The following is a 24,896-nucleotide window of genomic DNA, read 5'->3' as shown; positions in this document are numbered from 1 at the left end:
TCATTCGATTTGCGATTTTTTGCTACAACACGGCAAAACGTGAAGACACATACTTCACACCACACCAACTAGTATTAGGCACAAAACCTAGACTCCCTACAGACCTTTCACCAGGCTCTGCCTACATTCGCATTTACGATTCCCTTGCACTTGATTTAAGTATGTTTATTCAATGGTTCTGATTTGGATGTATTACGTAACAGATAGGAATCTGATCCGTCACTGCAAAATATATCTGCCATGCGCTGGATGCAACAAATAAGAACATAAATGATACATAACGGACTTGCAAGGATATGAACCTCATCCATATCTGTGATATCACTGATACGTATCACTGTTCTGTGCCTGTTATATAGCTGCCACGATGTTTTGTCGCAGACATAATAGAGTAAATGTACGGTACATGTAGAGCACATATGATGTAGCTGTAATTTCGGAAGGAACAAGATTCAAGTATTTGTTACGTTACTGGAATGTGAATGTGCTGCCTGGGGAATTATTCGACATAAGTTTGTAAGTATTGTTTATTCGGGCTAATCAATGCTCGATTGTTTGATTACTTGGATATTTATTGAATAACAGAACTTATGTGATACAATATAATACTTGCTTATTACTATACTTGTTCGACTAGAAAAAAGGTAAGTAGTAGGGTTAAGTGCCGACAGAGGCGCCAACCTACTTATGTCTAACTTTTTTTGTTCGCGGTATTATTCGTATTTACTTTTATTGAATATATTCAACAGTAAAAAAGTCAATTATGTGGTGGCATAGAGCTTATTCCAAAACTGCATTCGCTCCACGTGAAAACCAGTTTTCATTTCAATACTAGCATCAGGTCCATTCCCTATCTGAAGATAATTATCTTCGGACGGTGAGTATGGCTTCCAAATTGTGTTGCCTGTATTCAGTTCTGGAACTCTGGAAGCATGTCATGACATATCGTTGAATATCGTTTAAAATAAATTAGGTGCACCAATTGGGGCCACTTTTATAAGGTTCTTTATTTATTAATATGACTTTTGATCTATTCAATTACACAATTCATTACTAAAATACGACGTTGAGATCATTTTTGACAAAAATATCTAATTTTTAAGGTACTTTATGGATCAAAAATCAGTGTTCGCATTAGTCGGAGCATCTTTGTACCATTTGTGGCCATAACCTTCAATAATACGTAACTACGATAGCCACAATTAAAACTAAAAATAAGCAAAACTAGTATATCTAGTCTGCCTTATTATACATATGACCTGTAATTGTAGATTTTTGTATGATTAACACGGCATGGAATATTGTAGAAATATTGCAGCAAGGTAACATTGCAACAACTCAATTTTTCAAGGTATGAATTAATTTATAAAATTTCACAGTGACGTAACTTTGCAAGATTTCATACATTTAGGTTCATTCAGACCACATTATGCAATGTTGTATAAAACCCTGCAGCTATATTTTGTGTCGAAAGTACAAGAATATACCTTTGCAATATTCCTGCAAACTGTCTTTAACATTTCCACTGCCAGCAGAAAGTTAAAATATTGCTAAAATATTTCTTTGACGTTACATATAAATTTGTTTCTGCAATACTGGACATCATGTAGAAACCTTACCCCTTGGTCGCAAAAGATGTCCATAATTGCACCATCGTGTCTACCATGTGCCAATCAGTATCGCTGAATTCGTAACCTGGTGGTCCAAACATTTCCGGCCGTCCAGGAAGGAGATATAGAAACTCATCAGCATGTGCCACGCCCCAATCATCTTCGTTACCGCCGCTGAACATGTAGCTGTAGCTTACAGTGCCCCGGTAGTCAAAAGAGCAGAAATACAGGGGATTTTTCGCGTGGATCACATGTTGCTGTACCGAGGCCCAAGCAGGGTAAATAAACGTGGCGTCGCCCATGAGTTGTGTGAAGTTACCCAACAGCTAAAAGAGTGGTATAGGGTCAAAAAGTATAATGGCCACACCACAGAAAGGTTACAATCACTGATCTCTGTACTAACTGGATGGCTGACTCAGATGCTACCAGCACACGGCAGCTTGTGCCGATTACAAGCTCCAAAAACCGAAACTAACGCTGCAATATCCGAAGTTATACTAAAAGGTCACGCGGATGACAGCCTATCAGAAATAGACTCATTCGCGATCCAACCGTAATGTTAACTTTTTGACGTGACATGCGGGACGAAATTAGCATAATATTCTCTCTTAACGTCGGGAGTGTGAAAATTCGAAAAGATGGCAAAAATAGACTTATGTATTATTATGAACTTTCAAACTGATACAATGATCACATTTACGCTTAAATAAAAGAATTATTATGCTTTTTAATCCACAATTTTAGAAGTATGTACTCAACATACTCGTTACATTTCGATAAATAAAGTTGAAATTTATTACATTCCTTGAAATTCGATTACACAAGGATTTTTCGATGAGAATAGATTTTAATAATACATGGTTGTGCAATATTCAATGGAACATCCACTCTGTTCAATAATATATCAGATATATACTTTTTTTCCTACGTGAGGGAAACTCTGCTCCCCCCAAGCCTTTCGGTGGGGGTTTCGCCCTCTACACTCTCGCCGTGGCCTGCAGCTCCCGCTCCCTCGCCCTAGCTCCCGCCGACCCACACCGATATACTAATTATGTATATTTTTGAGAAGGAATTTTTTCATTATTAATCTACGTTCTCAATCGTACACTCAATATTGCAGAAAATATATCGAGTCTCTCTTTTCAAGTCAATAATGTGTCCGTAGTTAAGTTGGAAATAAAGTGCTATATGTAACACAGGAATAAAATTCGACTTTATCCCCTTGTCATATAATGTACTATTAGTCACGTGGTTCTGTCACTTTAACCAATGACATACACAGTGAATCACGTAATTCTTCAGCACCATTGAAGCTATTGAAGCGCTGGTGTCGATTCCGGCCGCTTCTAATCGCCTCAGGCCGAAGACGCTGGTCAGCCATCCAGTTAGCATAGAAATCAGTGGTCACAATCGAGATTTGAACAGCTTGAAAATTTGGTTCATGAAATTTTCAATGTACAAACTCGGAGTATAGAACAGTGAAAACGTAAAAATTTACAAACGCAACAAGTCATAATGGAGAATTGTTAGAATAAATGTAAAAATATGAAAATAGCATATTGTGTTACTGATGCGAAAAGTAAGTAATTAGCGGAAGGGGGATTGATTGCAAAAACGAGAACTGCAGCAATCGGACGAATACTAATATGAACACAGCATCAACTAAGGCGAGCATTGGAATCACACGAATTAAATATCTACATATTTAAAATTCGTTGCGAATCAGATATCGTATATCCGCATGTGTGACACACACTATTTTTTGCGACATCTGTGAAGAAAAGTGTGATTTTAAACGCGCTGGTGGTGCCACTGAGACTATTTGAAAGTAAATTCAGGTAACTTACGCTTAATAACACGGTAAGTGTAACTGAGTTATTCGAAAATGCGTATGCGTCAAAGAAGGCACTATACGGTGTAAAATTTTAGTTGCGGGCATGCAACAAAATAATTTTTTACAACACCTGCTCTGGAAGTTGACTTTTCGAGCGCTGTATGTCATCTCCAAAATACACAATAATCGCATACTTGACTATACCGGGACAATCTCTTGAAACTATACATAGGTATGTGTTTCATAAGCGCACATGTTCGGTTAAATATCAGATAACTGCACAGATTCCACCTAAACTATACTACTATAGAAATATAACCACACGGGTACAGTCTGTATTAAACTCACTCCATCTTTTTCACTTTACTAGAAACTACTCAAACGCCATCTGATGCCGCTATAGTAATTTAAAATCATTATATTCCTCTCAAATTCGACTTCCAGATCAGTTTTGTAAAAAATATTGTATTCTACGTGTGGGATAAGTAGCAAATATGACATTCGTGATTACGACATTCGCTGTAAGGGTTATGAGACATTCGTATGAAGACGAGTGTGGTAGATGTCGCTACGAGCCGTCAGGCGAGTTGCGAGAACCACACGAGTAATCACGACTGTCCGATTATTTGCTACTTATCCCACATGTAGCATAAATAACTATTACTACACAGTTCCGAAATGGGGTACTTGACGCACGTTCCACAATCTTGAAAAATCCAAGTTTCCAAGCAGATATTGCAAAAATTTGATTTTCAGAGCCTTTGGATCATGCGTATAATGCCTCACTTCGGAAGAGTGCTAAAACGAATTCAGGAAGATAAATTTTCGCACTAAGCCTTTTTTCAGGTAGCTTTCTACATTGCCAGTGGCGTCACTGAGCGTGATTCAATCTTCTACTTGTCTTAAACTAAGGACTTATGGGTGGATCGTATACTAGGCTTATGGACAAGGAGTATGAATCTTGGAAGTACAAGAGGAAGCAGGTTGCTGTACTGTACTGACAGTCACTATCGTGAGTCCGTGCCCTATTCCTAGGTCTGTGAATTCGTTTAATTACAGCGCTTGCCTTAGATCGTGTTTATTTACACTAACACTTATGGATTTGTAATACATCGTCTTCGGCTCGTACTGCCAACTTCATACTCGTAGTCGTGAAAACGATCGGATAATTCAATATACTGTTATAAGTTCAAGAAATATACTTACCAATCGTATATCAGCATTCAGATCGTTGAGATAGTACGACTTCAATGCTTTGGTGCGTGCAATTACGTTGATTTGCGGTAAATGCTCATAATGCAAAAGTAATGGTAAATGAAAATCAATAACATCCAGAAATTTCCGGAATCCATCTAGGTCGTTGAAAAAATCTGAAAAAAAATGATTTTGGATTAAAAAAAAAAAAATTTCAAATTTTGATAAATATTTTGAGATAGTTGTTATATTGATGTTACGGGGTAGATCGTATAGACTTCGTGAGCGGCTATCGAAATCCACTCTACGCCCAGCCAAAGTGATATTTGGTTATTTATAGGATTCGTATACGTCGATTATGCACTTACGTGCCACTACTCCCAATGCAGGAAATGATAAAAGAAAGAAGGATTCGGTTTTAAAGAGGTAGACAATTTAAATGGTACAGCTGGTTTATTATTAATGATCAAGTGATTGAATTATGACAGTGGTCCATATAAAAAAGTCGGCTTGGGGAAAGGCCTTGAATTAACATGGAGATATATAATTATAAGTGATTCGCGGGAAAGCTACGATGAAAGTGACGAGCTTAGAGAATGTAGAAGACTCGCTAGTTTATTTAGAGATGTTTCGGCTATGTAGCGATGTAACAGTTCAAATAAAAGTATTATCCCGCGGTCATTACGGCTTCATTTCACTCGTTATTTAAAATTGTCCTCACATATGTACTCACACTGGCGTGCAATGTTTACCTGTCCATCACTACATGAAATCTTGCCGCTTGCCTATATCGCGCCTTGAAACCGAACAGTTGTACACTTCATGTATTTTCTGCTATCGCAAAATCATGTCTGTGTATTATCTATGTGTATTCTTTCGATCTTCAAACCTGACAATGAGTTGTATCCCCGTGCGATACGGTTCGTATCGTACATCTTTTGAATAAAGTACATCATTTATTGCTAATGAACATCATCTGTCGCAAATCATTATCACGCTTCTCTCACTTCCATCTGTCATCACTAATTCGCGGATCGCACGTCAATGATCCAGTAGTTATCCCTACCCCTCTGAACAGGAAATGAACCTGCTGACTCTGTGTGGGAACCGAGGCATCTGGGTGAACATAGGGAGTACTTACAGGGTGTAAAGTGACTCTATAACTGTGGGAAAGGAAAATGAGATCTGGCGGACATAACATTAGTAAGTTTATTGAACCCTGAAAATTAAAAAAAAAACATCAAAATTATTGATAAAATTGTCAATTGGTTGAATTATTATTGAAAATGACTGTATTGCCTGCCCACTTTGATCTTGGTTGGGATATTTTTGGTTTTAATTGCAGAAATTATGTAATTTTTTTAAAGATTTTCAAAAATGTCGCAATCACTGTCATAATATCATAATTTAGAGAGCTCTCGGGGCGCCAGGAAGGTTGGAAAAATCTGAAATACTTTTTAGAATTGGAACAACAATACAAAAAATCGCAGACCAAATCTAAGAGGGCTAGGATTAGACCCTAGTCGAATTGACGTAGAATGCCCCATATACATATATAATCCACGCTATGAGCCTGATAAAAAGCGTCCTCCACTGTCTCCCACAATGCGGCAAATCGATCGATAAATGCGACATGGTGGGGACTGTCGCTTAAATCGAAGGCCGTCAGTTTCAATTTTTCAAATAAATCGAAAATTTTGTCATCTCTTACGATTACAACTCAATGTACACAAGTTGGAATTTCTAAGGCATTTTAGAAAATTATTTCTACAGATTACAATGCAAGAAGAAAATAGTAATGCACGAAAAATGAGTTTTTTCATTTGTCGATCAAGAATTCTGCAGTCCTCAGAGAAGTCGCAAATCTTGTTGACTCTTCTTTGCGTCACATACATCTGATATAACTCACATTTAACAAAAATGATTCTTTGCATACAATCCGAAATACTTTTCAAAATAAAAGAATGGCTGAATTTGTAAGATATTACGGAATTATCGTGATTGCTTTGAAAACTTCGCTAACAAACGATGAAAAGAATCGAAAACATAATTGAATCGAAACAACAAAAACACTCATTTTCCTATATTTAGTGTACAGAAGGTAGGCTAAAGAAATTCACAACACTGAAACCGCGGTTTCTTCAGAATGTGAAATTTCTGTATCGATTCGACCCGGATTTAACCCTGGGCCTCTTAGATTTGGCTTACGCGTGGCGATCATTTATATGTCATTATTATTATCTTAACTCTCGAAGGCACTCAGCTTTTTTCCCGCTTTTCAAATCAATTTGAAGTATCCACAAATGTGTTTCAGAATGCGCAAATTGATCGCCACAATTAAAAATCTGAAAATATGATTCTGCGAAATCTTACATCAGATATCAAAATTTTTAAGCTTTGAGCTGATGTGGGATGGCGTTTTCTTATTTTTTCAATTATTTTCAGAAAGAACATTTAACAAAATTAGGAATGCGAAGAGTCAATTCACTATGAGTGGTCACTTGAACATTTTTGAAGTTATACTTCTTTAGGCGCGTTGAGAGTGAAATTTTAAGATTCGCGCGCATCACTGTAACGCAAAAGTGTAACACAAAAGTAACAGGTTGAAGCTGCCCGCTAAACCGCTCATAGCTACCAACAAAATAGAAATAGAACCTCTATTAGTCGCGCATGTTGACACACTCGACGCCTCTGATCACTGTTTTCATATTTATAATATTTATCCACATGTTTCTAGTTTCTACATTCACAACACGTGTTCTAGTTTCATACAAGTGCGATTTATACAGGGTGGTCCATTTAACTCTGCCACCGCGAGTAACTTGGTTACTATCGATTGTACCGAAAAGTGTCTTCCAGAAAAAGTGTTGTATTTGAAGGGGGAAAATGAGTTTTGGAAGTGAATGTCATCTGAAGGTCATATCTAATGAGATTTCGGTGTTTACGATGGTTTTTTTAATTAGGACTACCTATTTTTTTGCTCACTACAAGGAAGCTGACATCAAAACGCGTCCAACCATGTGTAACAACATGACTTTCGGATAACTTTTGGCTCCAAAATTCATGATTAAGTAATGGAGGTGGAAATTCAAGGAGAATGAATCTCGGTACACAATATCCTATAAATTATATTCAGTAGTGATTTGAATTGAATATTTTGATTAATATTATTTACTATTCGTAAATATTAGTGAAAAAAATTGTGCTTATATACTTTTTCAAGTGCTCCAATATAATTGAGGTTAACTATCCGTATGTATTATTATTTATAAATTATTTATTGAATTTCTATTCCAGTTTTCAAGATGGGTAAAATAAATACGGAAATCTGTAAAAACTATTACAATCGAAAGTAAGCTGCCAAGGAAGCTGAAAAAATTCGGCAAGGCTTGTTTAATGATGCCAAAGAAGTATAACTTCTCACGCGCGTATATAAGTACACGCACCCATTTTTTTATATGTATAGTACGGGCAGGTATGTAATTTTTGAGCATTTTCCAGATTACTTCCCATGAGAATTTGTTTTCAAGATAAAAAAATTGCCACAAATGACATAGTTCTGAAAAATTTAACAAATTCTCCAAAATCCGGTGTTACGTATGAAAAGTTTTCAGCAACCATCCATGACTCTGATTTCCATTTTTTTCGGAATGTTTCTTCCTAAAAATAATCGAAAAACTTGAGGGGTTGCCCCACTGCGGCGGGCGTCGAAACTGGCTGATTTTCAGAAATTAATTTGGGATAAACTAATTCAATATCAATAATTTTTTGATTTCCATTCATGTACACGTTGAGGAGTGTATTTGAAAGAAATATAATGGAAAAAAAATCTAATGAAGGTAGGTCTTTTTGCGCCTTTCGATTATTTTCGTACGCGGTTGATTCGTGTGCATGACATCGCAAATATCGGTGGTCTAAAACAAAGAAAAAAAAAACTCTCATCAACCACATGGTATGACTTTTCGACTAATGGTGCTTTGTTCTCGTATTTAGTGACAAAAAAAACTTCCTGAATGTTCTCCAAATTTTCAGCTCAAACGACGTTTTATTTTTTTTTAACAGTTATTGAACAATAAAATCACAACGAAATCGTCAGTCGGCCAGAAAGTACCATTCCTTTAATCTCCTAACGCCAATTATAACATTGAACGAGATCTATAAGGACTGACGATTCAAACTTAAAGGGATTAACATTTATTTTTAACACATGATGCTTCAAAAAAGATGAGAGTTACATTCAGTTATTGTTAATTCAACTTCCCCTTAATATTTGAAATGAATTTAATCTGTACAACTAGTTATAATATTTACACCATTATTACTCGTTTCACAAAACGTGACCTAATTACATAAAGTTCATTACAATTTTTTTACCATCATATTCCTCGCAAACAACTGCTTTAGAAATAAATTGACCGTTGCCCTAACAGTACGGCGTCAAGTACCTGAGATGTTAGATGTACCCTCTCGACGAAAATTTGGATGTCTGATACAGTACTTTTCAGAATTACTGCAAATTGTTAAACTGTGTCGACCATATGTTGATTTTGAAAAATTGTTCACAATTCAAATAGAACTAAAACAATCCGAAAAAACTGAATGCCTTCAAAAGTCAAGACAATCATACAAAAATCGCCAGCCCAATCCAAGAGGTCAAGAATTAGTCCCATGTCAAATTGGTATAGAATACCTCATATATATAAACTTTGTTCATTACGTTATAGTTTCAAAATACCGGCAGCCACTTTAAGATTATTTGTTTCGTTACTTACTTGCGGTTTGAACAATTCCCTCGTCCCGGGAAACGCTGACCAAATAGGGAAGATCGCGAATTTTCCCTGCGGCGATGAGATTCGTCGCAGTGTCGGTGAACATCGCGCCTGGGACATCTGGTTCAGCAATTGGGATCCAAGTATCTCTACCTCTGAAGAAAACTACGTCTGCGACAGTGAGATACGTTGCCTCAAATTTTCTAAGACAGTCGACAATGGCTGTTGACGTCTTTGTCGGGCAACCAAGAATTTCGCCAAGCTGAATGGCCTTTTCAGCGACTAACGAACGGTCTTTGAGGACGACAGGCTGGAGTACTGACCCACTCTGAGTTATGTATCTGTGAAATAGTCCTGAAATAAGATTGTTCTACACAGGATCTCGATTTAACGGTCAGTGAGGAGGGGGGGGGGGTCTACGTGGTATTTTATTAAATGCAGGTTGCGTATGTGCCGCTGATCTTATTTCTGCGCGCCGGCTGACATTTGCTTATACATATATGTATAAGTATTTTGTGCTACGAGCCTGAAAAGATACTTGAATTTATCATGTCACGTCATGGGTTAGATCACTCAGGGATCATCCATTAATTAGGTCACACGCAAAGGGGAAGAGATGGAGTCCATAAAGTTTGACAAGACATGAAGGGGGGGGGTCATAAGTACGTCATTTTTCAAGTTTGAAACTATTTATGTTAACTATTGTTCGGCGCGCGTGGCTTTATTCAAAACATTCGCGCACTGACTCGTCGATCGCCTTTAAGGTCATGCAATACTCCTATCCTTATTGACCGAGCAAACTCACCTTTTTTCTTCCTTTATTGAGTAAACAAAAGAGCACAAGGTCGGCAAACGATGATTGAAATTTGAACCCTTCCCGTACGTTTGTTTATTTAATATAGAAAGAAACAGAGTGAGTCTGCTCCGTCGATAAAGGTAAGAGAATTATATAACCTTGAGAGGATGCCCTAGTCGATTTCGACATTGTCGTATATATCTCCAAATATCGACGTCCACGTAACACAAATACGAAAAGGGCCTCGCAGCTCCATTCTATACACAATTCTAAATAAAAAAACTACAATACATTTTCATTTCTGCGCTAAATGAAAATTCCATAACCGAAGCCTGAAGGGCAAACTCGCGCCGCGCTCGCTTACGAGCCATAATTTATGGGAAGCAGCCTGAGTTGGGCCATTTCGGGAAAAGCCTACGTTACTTCCTTGCATACACTCAAGAAGACATCTAATTATCCACTGCACTCGGTGTGGGGATGGTTGCCCATGGCCAGACCTTCTGAAAATACTCAACTCAAGTCAGATAGATAGGAGATTTCACAGAGAATGATCGTGCATTCAGCATCTGTTCCAATTTCTGATTCTTTTATGATTTATCAATTCTGTTTTTCAGCTGTGTCGTCACGTATACATTTATTTCTCTGTGGTGGCTTAACACTGTGTGGTTGTAGTTGGTTTTGTGGAGGAGAGCTGTCTCGTGTAGTGAACCAGTTGCGGCACCGCACTAGCGTTGTGTTGTCCGAAGTTGACTACGGAGCTTAGGACGGACTTAGGTTCTAGATTCCTTAACTGAATTCATGAAATATTTTTGAAGTGAAACTTCTTACGGCAGACTATACAAAAACAAGAACACTGACAGCGAATCAGCAGATGTGACGTTATCACATTTCAATCTACTAACAGAAATGTGAAACAATTAGCTGTTTCTCTCTTTCATACACCTTTTCTTGTGTGGCACGATTCTCGTGCTATCTGTATAGAGGACTGCTGAAACTCTGTCGAACCGTCCCCTCGCCGCTCACCGTTGTATCAGCCGACAAACTGTCAGATCTGACATTTTACGTGTGAAAAATAGTATGTTACATATATATGTGCCCTGCACCATAAAGTCTTCGCTCTGCAAAAGGACTAATAGGTGAAATAATATGAACAGCGCCGTCTTATTATATCTCGAATAAATTTATTCTACTTCCTCGTTCACATTTTCTAACATCGGATGTATTAATCAAACAGAATAACAAAATGACAAATTAAATTTCACACGTCCGAACTTCCAGGCAACTTTTTTATTGTCATTAAACACTCACTTTCTGTTTAAAATTGTATGTAATAGTAAAAAAGCATAAAAAAATTCATTGGAGAGAGACAGAGAAATTGGTTATTATAAGTGATTTAAAATTGTACAGTTTTAACGAATTTATTTTTGGGGAAAAAAATTAAGTTTCACTGTGGCCCTCTGTCCCTCGACACAGTAATTTTTTTTTTTTTTAGTTAGTTGAAATTTTTTAAATTTCCAGCCTTATATAATTGAACTAGTGGCAAAAAACTGACGATGTGTAAGAATAGTTTAGTGAATAAATAAAACTCATGGAAGGTTTTTAAGTACAGGTTACTAAGGCTTATTCAATTAAAATACCGACATCGTACAACTGCGTCTTCACCCTGGCGCGAACCAGGGAGTACTGAGCGGCACTAAGCCCCCTCCCCTTGCGCCTCTGACTTAGGTGCGTAGATGGCGTCACTGTTTGCAGTCAAAGTATGATGTCGTTTTAAAAAAACATGTGCTAAGGTAGAGCATGCTGTCGGCAATACCAAGAGAGTAGGATCTTATTTGTCTAAGGGCATTCAGAATGAGTTCATCAGCGTTCTGGGGGATCAAGTGAAGCAGAAAATTTTGGATGATTTAGCAAAAGCAAAGACTTTGGAATCCTTTTTGATAGTATTCTAGACGAAGCTCACATTAATTAGATGAGTGAAGTGATCAGATACGTTCACATTGAAGGTGACAAACTTGAAGTAGAGGAATAATTCCTTGGGTTCTTTCCACTATCCGGAAAGATCGCCGCTGAACTCACGAAAGATATATTGAAGCAACTGGAAGAAGATAAACTAGATATCAACCTTTGTCGAGCTCAAGGATATGATAATGCAGCAACTATGGCTGGAGTTCATGGAGGAGTTCAGAAAAAAATCAAAGAAATTAATTCCAAAGCTTTGGCTATGCCTTGTGCAAACCATTCGTTAAATCTTTGTGGAGTCCACTCTTTTGGAATAATTCTTTCAAGTGTAACTTTTTTTGGAACCTTGGAGAGGGTCTATACATTCTTTTCAGCATCAACACATTCATAGGAAATACTGCTCAAGAATGTAGGTGAATCTGTCAAAAGACTCGCAGAGACGAGATGGAGTGGTCATTACGATGCTGTGGCACCGATGAAACAAAATTTTGAATAACTGGTTTCCACTTTCGCAGAGGCTGAGAATTGGACAACATTAGAACTGCTGATGTTCATTGTAAAATGGGACTACTCCGAATCATTACACAACTTGTTTTTGTGCATGAGATTTTACTTAACTGTGTGTGTATCAGTCGCAGTTTGCTAAAGAAGTTTCTCAAAGCTGAAGTTAATAAAAAACTGTTTAAGGTCAACGATGAGCCAAAGTAGACTGATCAACTCGCCAGACTTTCAATAGAAAGCCGACACACGAAGAATATAGATTTCAATGATGTAATTGAAAATTTTAATGCAATAAAAGCATGCAAGTACGCGTAACTGAAATACGCCAGACTTTGATTTTCCTTTTTTCTACAATTGTCCTAAAATAAAAATTGGGGGGGGTTTACATCGTTTGCCCCGAGTGCCAATCCTTCTTAGTTCGCCACTGCTACGGGGCAAGGGCTGTTCCCGTTGTGGCGAAGTAGTCCTGTAACGAGCTGGGTTTCTGCCATCTGGAAATCCTTCTTTGTCTGGCAACCTGACCCAGCAGAGAGGGCGATACCGGCATAATATAGCACACCGTCCATTGCGACAATATTGAGCAGGTTGTACCCCCCAATGGCTAAGAAAGCGCTCTTATTTGATTTAGTCAAGCGCATGATCATAAGCAGTCTTGGGTTTCTTTTAATTAATTATATTCTAATTACAAATTACAAATGTAAATGTAATCTGTAATCGAAAGAATTCAGTTACTAATTGCAACTTCAATTTTTTACACGAGTAAAAAATACTAATTACAACTATGATTTATAATTAGAAAAATTTTAATTACAAGTTAAGAATATAATGAGTATCGACTTTTCGTCTCATTACAAATGGCGAATGTAAAAAGTATCGCTTATTTTTCTGCACTGAAACTTCTCTCAACGGTCACCTCCCAACAACGGATTCATCTGTACAACGGGCAGTGTAAATATCGCCAGAAGCACAATTTACAGCTTAATATTGTTCTTAATAGCGAATACTTCTCAATAACAGATAATATTTTTAGTCGCGAAGATGGCGGCTATTGGGAAGTTTCACTGTAATTATAAATTTCTAATGTAATCAGGATCGACTTCACTTCTGATTACTAATTACGAATGCAGTTAGTATCGATTTGTTTTCTAGTGACAAATTGCAAATATAATTAGTATCGATTTTTCTGATAATACCAAATTTCAATTCTAATTAAAATAGTCTTGTTTCCTAATTACAAATGATAAATGTTATTAGTATCGGTTTTTCTCCTAATTACAAATTTTATGTGAATAATTTTTTTTCCATTTACGAACTACAAATTTAATTGAAATCGGTTCATATAATATCATTTTTCGAGCTGATTAAAATCATACTTCAGGCATTTATGGGTCATTCCAAGGATATTCGAGCATCCTACAGAATGTACGGGTCATTCCTTGAAAATATTAATGATTTAAACTACGTATGGGTAACTCCACGGAAATATGACTGACTTGGAGTATAAGTGGATTCCATGAAAACAGATTCAAGGACTAGAAATTTACAAAATTTTGAGGATTCCAAAAAATCTGTGAGGCGTAATTTAAGATGTCAGTCTTCAATTTTCTGCGAATTACAATAAGGGATGATTGACATTGTGAAATTTTGAGAGAAATAACAAAGAGTTCACGTGGAAGTAAGTGCAAGCCTGGGAAAAACTGCAGGTTGAAACTTTCAAATTGCTTCCGCTAAAAAAAAGTCAATTCTGAAACCATTGACTTCTACATGGACATCGGCTAAATGACCGAGGAAGAAAGTTGCCAATAACAACACGCAACTTTATAGTATTTTAGCACAAAACACTCGATTGTTTTTCCTCTAGCATAGAATTTGCTGTACGACAAAACGAAAATCAAAATTTCGGAAAATGCACTAGAAGTAGAGTAGGTATGGGGTTTCTGGACCACCTAGCGATAGTGCGTATACGTGTGAGCTGTGCAAACATTGGTGAATCCGAAAAAGTGATGGGGGTCAATTTTTTTGTGTTAGTGCGTGTACGGCTAAATTATGCTATTGCATGTACATACCATCCTGGCATGACAAGTGGTGGGCTATGACGCCGGTAAGTAGATATATCGATTCGAGGTAAGTAAATTGCTCATATTGATTATTTATTACGCCAATGTTGCGTAATGGATGACGCCACCAGCACCGCCATTTTCACGCATTCAATTTTTTCTCTTACGTTAGCAATTTTACGCACATACGAATATCAAGTAATGCAGTGGTATATTTTTTCAATACATTCCGTCGTAGTATTATTTCCTTTTATACACATGTGGTATCGAATTCGATCATCCTCACACCCAAAGCACATTGTATACCCAAAGTACATTGCAACAGTATCGTTAATTTGCATATGGAATAGGTATTTAACCGGTTATACATCACCTGTATAACAGGGTCTCATTACTACCGCAGTACTGCTTCCAAATTTATTTTAATACGGGTTAATAACACCGGCACATAAAAATAAAAACGTGGTCAGTACATTTGAGCAGACCCATCCAGGATTAAGTATTTCGATGCGCTGAATCTAAATGTGAGGTCCGTTTGGCCCGTACACCCTCAAAATTTTGAGGAAATTGCAAAAAAACGCTGAAAATCGTTAAAAATCGTAAAAAATTGCAGTTATGACAATGGAAAAAATTTTGTTTAACCAGATCAAGTATGTTTCTTATGTATTTTGATGCGCTGAATCCGAATCGAAAGTTTGTTGGATATAAGCGAAGAAGAGTGTAAAATCAATGAAGGTCGTCTTTTTTCTTTAATTTTAATTACAATCTACGAATGTCATAGTTTATTTTGGATGTAATCATGTTTAGTTTATTGCTGTAGGTGAGAACAATATTAGTTTTTGATATTTTCTGCTATTTCATGGCTATTTTTTACGATTTTTTGCTATTTTTTCGAAATTCACTCAAATATAGAAGGTGTACGGATCCAATGAACTTTAGATTTGGATCCAACGCATCATAATACGTAAGAAACATACTTGACCTGGTTGAAAAAAAAATGTTCCATTTTCATATCTGTAATTGTTTACGATTCTTAACGATTTTCAGCGCTTTTTTGCAATTTACTCGAAATTTGGAGGGTTTACGAGCTAAACCAACGTCAGATTTGTATTCAGTGAATCGAAATACAGTATAAGAAAAGTACTTGATTTACTTGAAGTAATTTCTTTTGTTTGCACAACTGCAATTTGTCACGACTTTTAGCCATTTTTAGCAGGTTTTAGCAATTTACTCAAAATTTTGAGGGTGTACGGGCCAAGCAGACCTCAGATTTGGATTCAGCGCATCGAAATACATAATTCCAGATGGGTCTGGTCAAATGTACAGATCAATTTTTTTTTGTGGGCCAGTGTAATGAGTAGTATTTTCGAAACGTTTTTATATCATCCTCTACTTAAGTTTCTGAACTCAAATTTCATTACCACTGACTCAGTTAACCGCTTTCATACTCATTCGTTATAAAAATGCATTCGCACTGCGGTCGCACGGCACAAAGGTTACTCGTACCAATACATTTTCGATCGCAATCGGTAAGCGTCCGCTGTGTAATTCATAGATTATCAACAAACATAGTTGAACCACATTTGACCTCCATAAATGCATCGTCTTTGTCGCAGGCATCCTTCCAACTATAATAAAGCCCATGAATATCAAAACCATTTATAATTTGCTGCCGACAAAATTACTATGAAGTACAAGATTTAAATACACCCCCACCACTCCAACATACCTGGCATGTTCGAACATATAAATACATGTATAAGCGTCATCGCCGAAACTACCTGATATTCAAAAAATCAGTTCAACGGTCGAATGTATTGCTACAAGTTAAACTTCTATCAGTTTTACAGTTATGATCTACGTCGGGGTGATTGTAGATTTTGTCACACGTCACTGTTTCCAAATATTTGCCGCGCTTACTATAAGGTAATAATTTGCAACAACACGATTAGACCACGATCCAGAGGATACTCACATTTCCGATCAACGGGCAGCAGCATAACAGGGTTTTCTCAGTATTGTCAAAAGTGTTACGATTCACTACTTACAAGAGCTGACGGGTCGCTAGATTGCCTAGCTTGTACAGTGGAAGTTAGATAAATGGCCTTTTAGTATCGAGACCGAGCGCTAGTATCAGTGGCGCCACGAGTGGCCTAATTTGTCCCTATCGGCAGGACTTGCACTAACGTTGACGAGTGCTCTGGTGGTCATTTGTCATCATTTTTCCGAAAAAAACAAATATTCGTACCCAGAAAATGCCTCCTTCCAGTGAAAGGAAAGGCAAAGCTAATTTTTGCACTATTAGTTGTTGTAACAGCTGGAGAAATATCCAGTAAACCGTTATTTACTGTATCTAGCGACAGGGTCATTCAAACCGATTGGTTAATTTCGTGCTATGGCGTAGCCACTCATACTTGCGTTCAGTCTCTATAAGGCCAGCCGAGCGAATGCCCCTCACCCGCACGGTGACCTACGCAAATGCGGCTTCCCCCACCTAAGCGCGCCCATCGCACACTGAGCTGCGCTGTCACCCCCCACCGCGCACGATACTCGCTTTCGACGCCGGCAGTGGGAGCTATTAGTAATTAGAGATTTCGGAGAATTTTCCTCTCCTCGGGCCCTACGGCAGGGCCGTATATCTAGCGTCGACTATAGATGATGTTAACCTTTCTCAAACTCAACCTATATGAAATTGGTGTGACGTAATTTAAAGATGACCCCCAGGCTTAATAAAATCCGTTGTATCCAATTTAAATTTCTCTAATTCACGAGCTTAATTGGACTCACTTTTGGTACCTTAAACTAATTTGAAGTCATTTTAATCCAATTATTGAGTTTAGAGTTCATGGAGTTATTTGGAGTTGTTCGACGTCATTTGAACTCAATTGCCATCTCTTATATTCTGTAACGTGGCATTTCGGTTAGGCATGCCCGTTACAAGGTACTCTCTGAACCTTGGGCGGAGTCCAGGGATAAGGGTTTCGGAGATCGGGTCGCGAAATAATAATAGAGAGCGCCAGAACTGGAGTCACGCATGCAAGCTTCGACAGGGACGAAATAGCGAATTACGACTAAGATATTGCAGGCTTTTGTTTTTATTTATTTTTTTTTTTTTTGAGTACACCGGCCACAAGCCAGCGCCCAACTCCGACGCCGAAGATATTTCGAGGCGAGGCAAAACCGCGGAGATCTTGCGTGAAGGATGCCGAGGCTACGGAGGGGAAGACATCGCAGATCCCTGCAGCGCGGGAATCCAGGACGGATGCGATTCCCCCGCTGGCGGCCGGCGCGCCGCGGCCTCCCCACTCACTCCGCCTACACCTGACCAAGGCAACCGCGAGAGACCAGCTAGCGACGAGGGAGAACCACCCCGCCCAACCCCAGGACACCGTAGAGCTGCGCGGAAGACGACATCGCGATCTAGCGTTAAGTTCTGCGCCGCGTAGCGACGACAGGTGCGCGTCAAGTTGCGCAATCTCCGAAATCGATGACAGATGTATTGTTGCGCATTCTTAGGGTGATGACGTCACGAAGGATTAGCGTGACGAGATCGGCGTTGCGGCCGATCGGTCATCTGAGATCACTCGAGTTCTGGCGACTAACTAAGACGGTAGTCACGTGTCGAAGTTGCGTTAGGTTAGGTTATTGGGTTTTCTATGTTGTTCGGAAGTAGTGATCGCGAGGGACGATAACCGGCCACAATTACGAGGGAGTAGGACCGTTTGTACACTGGATATGGAGCGGTAAGCGTTGCTGATATTCTTGCGATCGGATTTCGAGGGGGATTGAGCGAGGGCTTGTCCGAAAAAGGATAGCCATTTGTAATTTGCGTGTCGGAAAATCCTCGAAATTCGTTTGCCGATTCTCTCGTTTGGTGACCGTAGCCTGAGTTGCGCGGAATAACGTAGAGCCAATTTTAAGAGACCGACCTGGTCGACTAGCGTCACAGGTTTGAGTCGCAGCAAGACAACTGCAATTTTGGAGTAACCAAATTCCGTTACCCTGGGTCACGTCGAATCAAGTACGATAAGTGTAACTTCGCGTGTAGGTCGCGAGTCGTCAAAGTGGGAGCGTTCGCACTCGCGAACTGCGTTAAGATGTCGCGAAGAAAGTCGAGTTCGGATGCGTTTAGATAACAGCTCGGCGATCCCAGTGGTGACCGGCGCCATTAAAAATAACGGCTGGAGATGCGAATAGCGCGTCGAGTCACATTCTCTTTTGTTTAAGTATTGAATTATTATTTATTAGTAAAGTGGCGATTAGCTCCCGTAGGCTTAACGAATTTTCTAGATTTAGTAACGATCGCGGTTAGCGCGTCGATTACGATTTCAGTTTAGTTTGACCTAGTGGTTTGTTGTTAAGTCGGCGATTAGCGCTGTAGTTAGTAGAGGACGGACGCAGTTAGCGCGTCGAGTAAAATTCTGTTTTTTTTTTGTTTTGGAGATAGTGTTTATTATTAAGGCAGCGATTAGCGCCAGTAAGACTAAGAGGTCGTCCAGATTTATTCATTTAATTTTCTTTCTCCTTTTCTGTTATATTATTCTTATTTTCTTTTTTTTATTAACTCTAAGTAGTTGACTATGAATCTCGAATAGCGAATTACGAATCAGCATTTCTATTGTTTAGCCTTTCGGATCGCGAAGAGCTACCGTGGCATTATTATTTCTCGTTTGTATTTGGAGTCGCCACAAGCGACATTTAAAGAATTATATTTTTTTTTTGATTTTGTATAAATTTTTTTTTTTTGTTAGTACTATCATTGGGAGAAAATATGTTAGTTGATTTTATCATTACTTCATAAAATAACGTGTTGGCGTTACGTATTTCGCATATCTCTCTCCACCCAAAAATTACCCCTCCCCTCTCCGCGGTACTGACCTGCCGAATGTATCGTCGCGACGTAGCGCATCAACGATTTCAAGGCGTGTTTATCACGCCAGTAGCGGGATTCCGTAACTCTCTAACGACGATCATCGCTATCGTTAACGCCTCCTATCGACAATTTTCGCTAGTGGTGATTCTGTACGACACAGTTAACGACATTTGTCGCTAGTTCGAATCGTTAGGTTACGATAATTGTCGGTCGGCTAGCGGTGGATATGGAAGTCTCGCTAAGGCGTAACGATAATCAGTGACACAGTGGGCGATAGTATTGGTGCAACAACGTGTCAATATGTTGCGCGTGAATTTTGCTCTAGCCTTCAAAATAGTATTTAGATTTAAGAAAGATTGTAAACTTCATAATGCAAGTGAATATGAAGATCCACTTTAACAAGCAATTATTTTGTTCAGCACAATAATATGATCGTTTTAACGTTCTATATAAAACGGTGTTCGTTATCCAAGTAATTGTATAAAATTCAGAAACATACTTTTAAGGTTAAGTTGACTCAATCCTCAATATCTTTCCAAATATACAAGTCCATTTATAAGATATCGTAAGGGTTGATTAAATAATAGTCTTTAATCAACTCTTTCGATGCTGAGAAATAGAGTTATAAAGAGGGCTCAGTCAAAGTAACCTAAAAAAATATTTCTGAATTTTATACAATTACTTGGATAGAATGATTCTAATCATTAATAGATGACAAACAGAGGACATAAGGCCTTTTCTCCAAATCAGTTTAGTTGAGCATTGCAACATTTATATAGTTAATAGTACTCAAAGTAGCTAAAACCATTGGAACTGTTTGGGCTCAGTATACTTGCACTGTTCCATTTTTTTCCATGTTTGATTAATCGGAGAAAAGTTTTTTTATACAACTCGAGGAAAGATCACGGCAAAGATACAGATTTTGTTTGCGTTCACAAATAATCTGTCCGAAGTTACTAGATTTTCAGTGATAATATCTGCGATGTTGTCAAATTTGCTGAAAATCTATCGACATTTATCGATGCACCTGTGACTAGTTTTGCACCGATGAATATCGTTACGTCTAAGTTACAGAATCACCCTACATCGCTAGCATCGTCGATGCAAGCGACAACTGTCGCTAGCTAGCGACAGCGACAATTGTCGGTAGAGAGTTACAGAATCCCGCTACAGGCGCCCAACAGATTTCGCGATATTGTTTTTAGGTCCAGGATACCGCGCGGACGCCGATTCAGTGTGCACGCGGTAAGTTCTCGGTCATTTGCTCCGAGTGACCGAGGTGCAGGAAAAATCCACGTCATAATTCGTAAAGTCACTTGAATTAGATCTTTACTGTTGAAGAAGAAAAAATTTCGATGTGTGTAACAGAGGAACACAAAATAATTAGGTCTTTTTTTTTTTTTATTAAAATGTGTAACTGTGGGTATTATAAGATATTGAAATTCATTAATTTCATAATATGTAGATTTACTTTAACATAGGTATTCTCATATTGTTGTAGTTTGATACGTGCTGTATTTTTACCAAACTTTGTTTAATGGAAAGAACAGAAAAATATGACCTAAAGATTTTTCGTTGCTCCGTTTAATACGCATATAAAATTCTTTCATGCAAAGCCCCAATTCATTACAAAACTGCAGTTGAATTCATGTAAAGTAACTGGGAGTTAATTGAAGTCATTTGAATTCCGTAGCAATTTTTTGAATTCATGGAGGAACTCAAAGTTATCGAAAATCATGTGAATTCATTTGAAGCCGTTGGTTTCATGGAATGACTCAAAGTTGCATGAAGTCATATACAATTGACTGAACTTACTTGGAATATGGTTCATTCACATGAAGTAACTTACATTCGATAGTGATTTTTTTATTCATAAGTAACTTGAAGTTATTCAAAGTCATTTAAATTAAACTGCAGTCGTTTCAATTCACGAATTCGTTTTAATTTTTGAATTTCTGAAATAACCTCGATCCAAAAAGGCCGACTTCAATGAATGAACATCATACGTCTAATTGACATCGAAAAACATAAAAGAGCATATAGCGCAACATGCATAGAAAAAATAATCTGTTCAAAAACTCTACAATTGCAGTTGTTGATGCTAGTAGACGGAACGTCGTGAATGATTACATACTATATCATTCTAGAATGATTCCTTTACAAAATTGTCAATCAAATCTCACCTTGCGTCAAGGGCGATAACGTCAAATAATGGATGGTGACAGCGCCTGAACTTCCCCCAAATATAGTGACTTGCTTAGGATCACCACCGAAGTATTGAATATTCTTTTGGATCCATTCCAAGGCCAGAACTATGTCCTTTAGGCAATAATTTCCGGGTGAAGCTTCATCCGTGGTGCTAAAGAATCCCAGTATTCCAAGACGGTAACTAGGAACTAGGAACACCACATCTTTGTCAAGAAGAAACTGTGGACCCCATCGCTCAGGGTGATTAATTCCTGCTCTGTATTGTCCACCATAGATGTACACCATTACAGGCAGTAATGTAGCGTTTTCGTATTTCGGAAGCTATGAAAAAATGCAGGTCATGTAATTGATTTAACAGAATTGAACATGTGATATTTCAGATACAGCACATCTTATTCATAATGCTGAATTAACCCTAAACAGATACACATAGAGCAATAGTAATACAAGGAGGGTTTTGGAGACAGATGCCTACTAGCGATTCTTACTGATATCTTACCCAGACTCAAACCCTCTATGCGATGACGTCGTAACGACTAACCCAAAGATCAACATCGTACTACTTTACCCCAATTTTATCAACCGAACATCAAAATCACGCTACTTCACCAGCAATGCGCTAAATTTTTATCGCTCCAAGGTCAAAATGACGCTACTTTACCAAAAATCTCACTGTCATTCCCTTACCGATGGTCGAGGTTTAGCGGAGACGCAAACCCTCCTCTCTAGAACGTTTCCCGTGGGATCAACCTGGTGATCTCTGGTCACTGCTAGGTAAAATGATTCAATAGATACATTTAACCAGCATTTCACCAGCAATGCGCTAAATTTTTATCGCTCCAAGGTCAAAATGACGCTACTTTACCAAAAATCTTACTGTCATTCCCTTACCGATGGTCGAGGTTTAGCGGAGACGCAAACCCTCCTCTCTAGAACGTTTCACGTGGGATCAACCTGGTGATCTCTGGTCACTGCTAGGTAAAATGAGTCAATAGATACATTTAGAATGAAAAATGGAAAGAGCTTTCAAAAAAGTATTTAAAATGGGTAACATTCTAACAGTACCCCTTAGGTTTTTTAAAATCAAGCAATTGCTTCAAAATTCCACTCTCAACAGTGAAGGTGAAGGTGTGAAATTAATTTATGAATATTCTTCGCAAAAGCTTCATTGAAAAAAATATTAGCTCACAGGTGAAATGTAAATACTTTATAACGTTACTACAAAATTTGTTCTATTCAGCAGTATCATAACCATGATATTTCAACCAGAAATACGGGATTGTTGTTTCAGATGCTTCTACACAACAACATAAATCACTAGGCGTCGCCATCCATACAGCATAATGTTTCAATAACCAATTTCGAAGTTACATGACGTTTCGAGCTGCACAGTATGCGTTGGGTAATGTATGTTCATCATGTCGTAACCTAACTCAATGATCGTATTTGATGATGTAGTATGCAAGAAGTAGGGCAATATTAGAGCCTACTTCTGCATTAGCAGGAATTGCACTGTGATTGTGTTCATCTCTGTCAGACGTACGTACGTATTCCCAAACACCTCATACACGACAACGGAAACTTACTGGTCTTATTCAAACAAGACGACATGAACATTTATACATCAAGCATCTGAACACCGATACGTCTATTCAAGTTTAAAAATGTGTGCTCGGCATACTGAAATGGGTATAAGTATGGGTTTCTTGTGATCGACAAAGTCAACAAGCTCAACCAAGAACGATACAGGAAAGGATTCGATACTTTCATCAGCCTGGAAAAGTTATAACGTCTTGCGTTTCCAAGGGAGAAATGCAGTAGGGTCGCAGACTCAATTGCGTCAACATGCAGAGCTCCAAAATTCCTAAGCAAAAAGAAATCCTACATCAGATCGCACAAGCAAGTGCCACGCTCCGCCGAAAGCACAGATTGGTTAAGTCAGGTGAGAAAACTATGGCTCAGAAATTTCAAACCAGTAGTGACTCCGTTGCAAGAACTTGTAAATGTTACAAACGATACAAAACCTGACAAACAAGAAGTGAGAGGTATTGAAGAAGAAATAAAGCAGATGAAAAATAAACAACGAAACAATCTCGGAGCTGGATGATTCCTTTGTTTGGCCGGAGATAAAAAATTATAGAAACACCTGTTGACAAAACCGAGGATACGTATTTTGAAATTATGACAGATGAGAAGCGGAAAAGCAAATTAAACAACATGTACGGTGTACACCACCTCTCAAACAATAGACTCATGATTGGTAATTCTTTGATAAGTTTTGAGACTGACTGCATCTATACAGGTGACACGCCTTACCCAAAAACAAAGGGTCTGCCGGAACTTTTGTTAAAAAAAAGCCAGACAAGTCTTATATGAGCAACAGAGATCAGGAGAATTATAAAAACATAATCCTCACAACGAACGCACATACAAAATATGACTCATCTGATGGAGCTGTTCGAAGCGATATCAGTTACGAATTGAAACATTTCATTACCGAATTGCTAGTTGATTTCTCATCACCTCAGGGAGAGGGTAAAAGTCTACTTACGCAAGCTATGATTACTCGACAAGGTATTCAAACGGGAACTCTGAGTCACAACGAAATAATGTCCGTTATCCAAGAACTACGTGAAGCAGGGATCATTTATTAAGCTATTTTCATCGCTTTCGTATCCATGTTCAAGATGAGCTTTGACGTGTTTCGCGACGTGATCGCGGCTCTTCCGGTGGTGAACATTACAATTTACAGAATAAAACACCGCAATGTCACAGATCCTGTTGAGCAAAACAATGCTGTAACTTCAAAAATCTTACAACAAAAATTTAACTTGCTGCAAAAACAAATCCACAACCTCGATCAAATGATCTAAACTTCGGGGATATCCACGAGAAAAACCTTATATGTAGACATTAGAATGGACACAGCCCTGTCGATTCGAGACGCTAAGACCATTTCCAACTTGGACACCAGAATTAGAGCATAGAAATATGAACGAGGAAAAGCCAGCGCTCGTGACGGAACTGCATAAGCCTGCACGCCGGAATTACCTTCGGCGCCGTATAGACGTGAGCGGTATCGATCAAATCTGGCA

At 38.3% G+C, this 24,896-nt stretch overlaps 1 protein-coding gene across 2 annotated transcripts in view; it reads right to left on the bottom strand.

The window, feature by feature from the left end:
- Window positions 1-568: 568 nt before the first annotated feature.
- Window positions 569-24,896, bottom strand: part of LOC107217536 (esterase E4-like) — a 37,382-nt gene continuing 13,054 nt past the window's right edge. The window contains exons 3-7 of one of the 2 annotated variants that reach the window (XM_015655105.2): window positions 21,777-22,122; window positions 9,411-9,761; window positions 4,651-4,814; window positions 1,620-1,936; window positions 569-924 (exon numbers count right to left, since the gene is read on the bottom strand). In XM_015655105.2, the coding sequence (XP_015510591.2) occupies window positions 762-924; window positions 1,620-1,936; window positions 4,651-4,814; window positions 9,411-9,761; window positions 21,777-22,122 (1,341 nt within the window). In that variant the 3' untranslated portion in view covers window positions 569-761. The remainder of the gene's footprint in view (window positions 925-1,619; window positions 1,937-4,650; window positions 4,815-9,410; window positions 9,762-21,776; window positions 22,123-24,896) is intronic. The other variant, XM_046731783.1, reaches the window with a different exon arrangement.

Source organism: Neodiprion lecontei, chromosome 2 (assembly GCF_021901455.1).
Source record: "Neodiprion lecontei isolate iyNeoLeco1 chromosome 2, iyNeoLeco1.1, whole genome shotgun sequence".
Taxonomy (NCBI): domain Eukaryota; kingdom Metazoa; phylum Arthropoda; class Insecta; order Hymenoptera; family Diprionidae; genus Neodiprion; species Neodiprion lecontei.
Note: the sequence above shows the minus strand (reverse complement) of the source record. Positions and strands in the feature narration are given on the sequence as shown.